The sequence below is a fragment of the Entamoeba nuttalli genome, assembly GCF_000257125.1.
Source record: "Entamoeba nuttalli P19 unplaced genomic scaffold asmbl_3657, whole genome shotgun sequence".
NCBI lineage: Eukaryota > Evosea > Mastigamoebida > Endamoebidae > Entamoeba > Entamoeba nuttalli.
The window spans coordinates 1-3,645 of NW_008576242.1; the positions used below are offsets into that span (position 1 = coordinate 1).

General features: G+C 24.2%; 2 protein-coding genes across 2 annotated transcripts; one reads left to right on the forward strand and one right to left on the reverse strand.

Annotated features, from left to right (window-relative positions):
* Nucleotides 1-104: 104 nt before the first annotated feature.
* On the reverse strand, nt 105-1,088 carry ENU1_076560 (zinc finger, c2h2 type domain containing protein; the record flags this gene model as incomplete). Its single annotated transcript, XM_008858562.1, has 1 exon — nt 105-1,088. One exon carries the CDS (start codon nt 1,086-1,088, stop codon nt 105-107), a length of 984 nt encoding a protein of 327 aa, XP_008856784.1.
* A 155-nt stretch (nt 1,089-1,243) lies between these two features.
* On the forward strand, nt 1,244-2,347 carry ENU1_076570 (hypothetical protein; the record flags this gene model as incomplete). The annotated part of the gene is made up of 2 exons (XM_008858563.1): nt 1,244-1,327; nt 1,376-2,347. The coding sequence occupies 2 exons, from the start codon at nt 1,244-1,246 to the stop codon at nt 2,345-2,347; spliced, it is 1,056 nt and encodes a 351-aa protein (XP_008856785.1).
* Nucleotides 2,348-3,645: the final 1,298 nt, after the last annotated feature.

The following is a 3,645-nucleotide window of genomic DNA, read 5'->3' on the forward strand; positions in this document are numbered from 1 at the left end:
AAAAAAAAACATTTTGATAGAGAAAATATCCATCACTTTGTGAATAATCCAAAGAATTTAAGACAAATACATTGTATTATAACAAAAAGAAAAATACAAAAAGTTTACTTACAACATTCAAACCATCGTTTCTTTTCATCAGTAACAATTGTTCCATCATCTTTAAAACAAATTGATTTCTCAGTATGAGCTTTTCTCATATGTTGTTGTAAGGTTCTTTTTAATACAACAACACCACATTTTGGACATTCTATTCTTTCTTCTTGATATTTTTCTTTGTCCATACCATGAATTGAAGAAATATGTTCCCACAACAACTCTTCACGACTAAATGTTTCATAACAATTTTCAAATCCACAAACAAATTCATTCTTTTGATGTTGTGCAGCACAATGTTTAAATAAATGAGAAGGATATTCAAAGGCTTTAGTACATCCTTCATAAGGACAACAAAATGCTGCATTTTTATTACCAACTACATTTTGATGTTTTTCTTTTACATGAGCAATAAGTTCACTTTTCATAAAAAAAGAGTTATTACATCCATGGTATGTACATTGATATGTTTGATTTGTTTTATGTGATTCAATATGTTTATCAAGATATGACTTTGTTGTAAAACATCTCCCACAATTCTCAATTGGACAAATAAATTTTTTATCTCCAGTATGAGTAACTGAGTGTCTTCTTACTTCTGCCATTGTTCTAAATTTCTTTCCACATTCAGGACATGAATATTTCTTTGAATTAGGATCATGTATTCTTTTATGAGAAACTAAAGCACCATTTGTATTGCACTCATGACCACAAACAGAACAAACATACTTCTTTACTTCTTTCTTCTTTAATTTTTTGTTTTTACTTTTTATTGTTGGTTTTTTTTCATTTTCTTTATCTTTATCACTCATTGTTGCAATATCCTCTTTATCATGATGTTGAGATATTGGTGTTTGTGTTATAATCAAAGAATTATATTCTTCTTTTTTTGGTGGTGAATGAGGCTCTTCTTCAAAAAGGTCAGTTGTAATTTCTACTCCATCCACAATAGTTGTTTTCTGCATCTTGTGGGGTGGTATAAGTTTATTCATTTCTTTTTAATTATTAAATATCTTAGGTCTAATATGTTGAATTCTCCTCTAACTTACATTTAATTTAAATAACTTATTTTAGGGTTGGAAAAGAAAAATGTTTGTAGTTCAGATATGTTCAACAATACTAACCAAAAGTTAAACTAAGATTTCAGATGAATGTCCATTACGAACATGTCGTTTCTTGTTTTCCAGAACGTGTTAAAGAAATTAATGAATTTTATACTATTATTTCTTCAGTTTGTAATACTTGTTTATTTTAAAAGAGACTTACTCAATATTTTAAGGCAAGTAGTTTAGGAGAAACTATTTTAATTCACAGAAATTATGATGATGATTCAATTATGATTATTAAAGAATGTTTAAATGGAATATACTGTCATAGACTTATTCAATTTAATCAACAATTAATGTCATTTATTCGTATGATAAAGTCAAAGCCATTAATTTCTATTTCTCAACTTATTACAAAGGAACAAATAAAAATGGGTAGAAGTAATAAACAAACACTAATTATTTTAATTAATGACTTTGAAAAAATTCTTAAAGATGAACAAATTCAATACCTCAAATACTTACAATCATTTTGTGCATTACATAATATTACTATTCATTTAGTTTACTTTTCTTATAATCCATTATCAACTCAATTAGGTTATCATTATAAACGTATTGTATTTCTTCCTCTTTCACTTGAATCAATACAACATGTTGTTTCTTTGTCAGTCCAAACAACAAATGATGATATAAAAAAGAAAATTATGATATTTGTAGAGAAGTTATATTATTATAATCCTTCAAGACTATTTATTATCACATCGTCATTTTCATTTTTAGAATATCTTCAAACTAACCCAAATGCTAATGACAATTCTTTAAATTCATTTTTTACTACAATTACTCAACCTTTGTGTATCGGTCATAAAATAATTAAAGAAAATGTTGACTTAATCAATAACACATCATATCATCTTAATTATTTATTATATATTTCATTTAAACTCTCATCAAATAACTCTTGTTCTTTAAAAATAAATAAAATATATTCTGAATATACATTTTCTTGTCCTAATCCTTTACCATTTGATATGTTCATTCTCTTATTCAAGTCTGCTGTGGATGATCATTACTTTATTGCAGCTCAAACAGATGTTCCTTTTATAGTTAATTCTTATAAGTTAATCATAACACAAAATCAATTTGATCAAATTGAAGATTCCTTGTTTGGTCATCAGAAACTCGAAACTGATTCATTTTAATTCATTTTTCATTGTTTATGCTATTTCTTTGTTGAAATAGTCTAAAAGTCTTTTTATTTCATATTCTTTTCATGATTTTCATATTTCTGTCTCTTTCTAGTTGATAAATTAATAAAATTGATTTGTATTTTCTACTTTTATCTATATTCTTATTATCCAAATAACTTTATTCCATCAAGGTTAAAGTAATATGCTTTTAGTAAGTTAATTTTTCATACTTAATTTTCAACTAGTTTATTTTAATTTCATCTGTGTTTTGAAACATACAGATTTGATATTTAAGTTGTTTGTTAGTCAATTAACGAATAAATACAACCAAATTAGGTAAATTTCTAATGAATTATATTTGTATTTAATGCATATCATTGTTTTTTTTTGGGTTTGAAAGTTGATGATAATTTAAAGAATGATACTTTATTATTAAAAGTCTATCTCAAGTATTTCTTTGTCTTAATTTGATATATTTAGAAAACTGAATAATACATAAAAGATTAGCAATAAGATGTTTTTTTGTTTGAAATTTACTCTGTCATATTCTTGTTCAGATGATACAACGACTTCATAAACTATACTAAATAACATATCAAAAGTATTTAGATGATTTAATTCACATATATTTAATATACTAGCACCATAGTATCGAACAGAATATTATTAGAAAGTGTATGATAATTAAACTTCTTTGAAGTATTTATTGGTGGTTGTTTTTGTTACAAGCAATATACTAGCAAATAACCTGACGTCAAAACTAAGTTGTAGATACTGAAGGAATTATATCATTTCTTATCGTATAAGTTTTGTTGTTATAAATTTATTCTAATCTGATTTAATATTTCAATGAATAATACCTTTGAAGTAGACTTGTTGAAAATAACAATAAAATAACAGAATTGATACTTATTGTATTATCTTTTTTGCTCAAAATAAATAACTTAATAGCTCAATGATAAAATTAATGTTTCAATATCATTTATTCTTATAATTTAGTATAAATATTCTGTTATACTAATAGTGATTATAATCATGTGTTGAAATGAAAAATTTAACCCAACAAAATTAAAAATGAACTATAATTCTAATCAATAATTATACAAAGTATTAATGCTCTTAGTATATATAGAATAAAGCAATTATCAGACATTTCAAACATTTAAAGATTTTTTTCATTACGAAAAAATTATTAAAATGAAATGTGTGTATTTTAATGAAACTTTATCATTGTTAATTGTTTTAAAATAAGTACATTTCATGATTAAATCAGATTAAATTGAACAACATTTAAATTTAGTCGTTTTTTT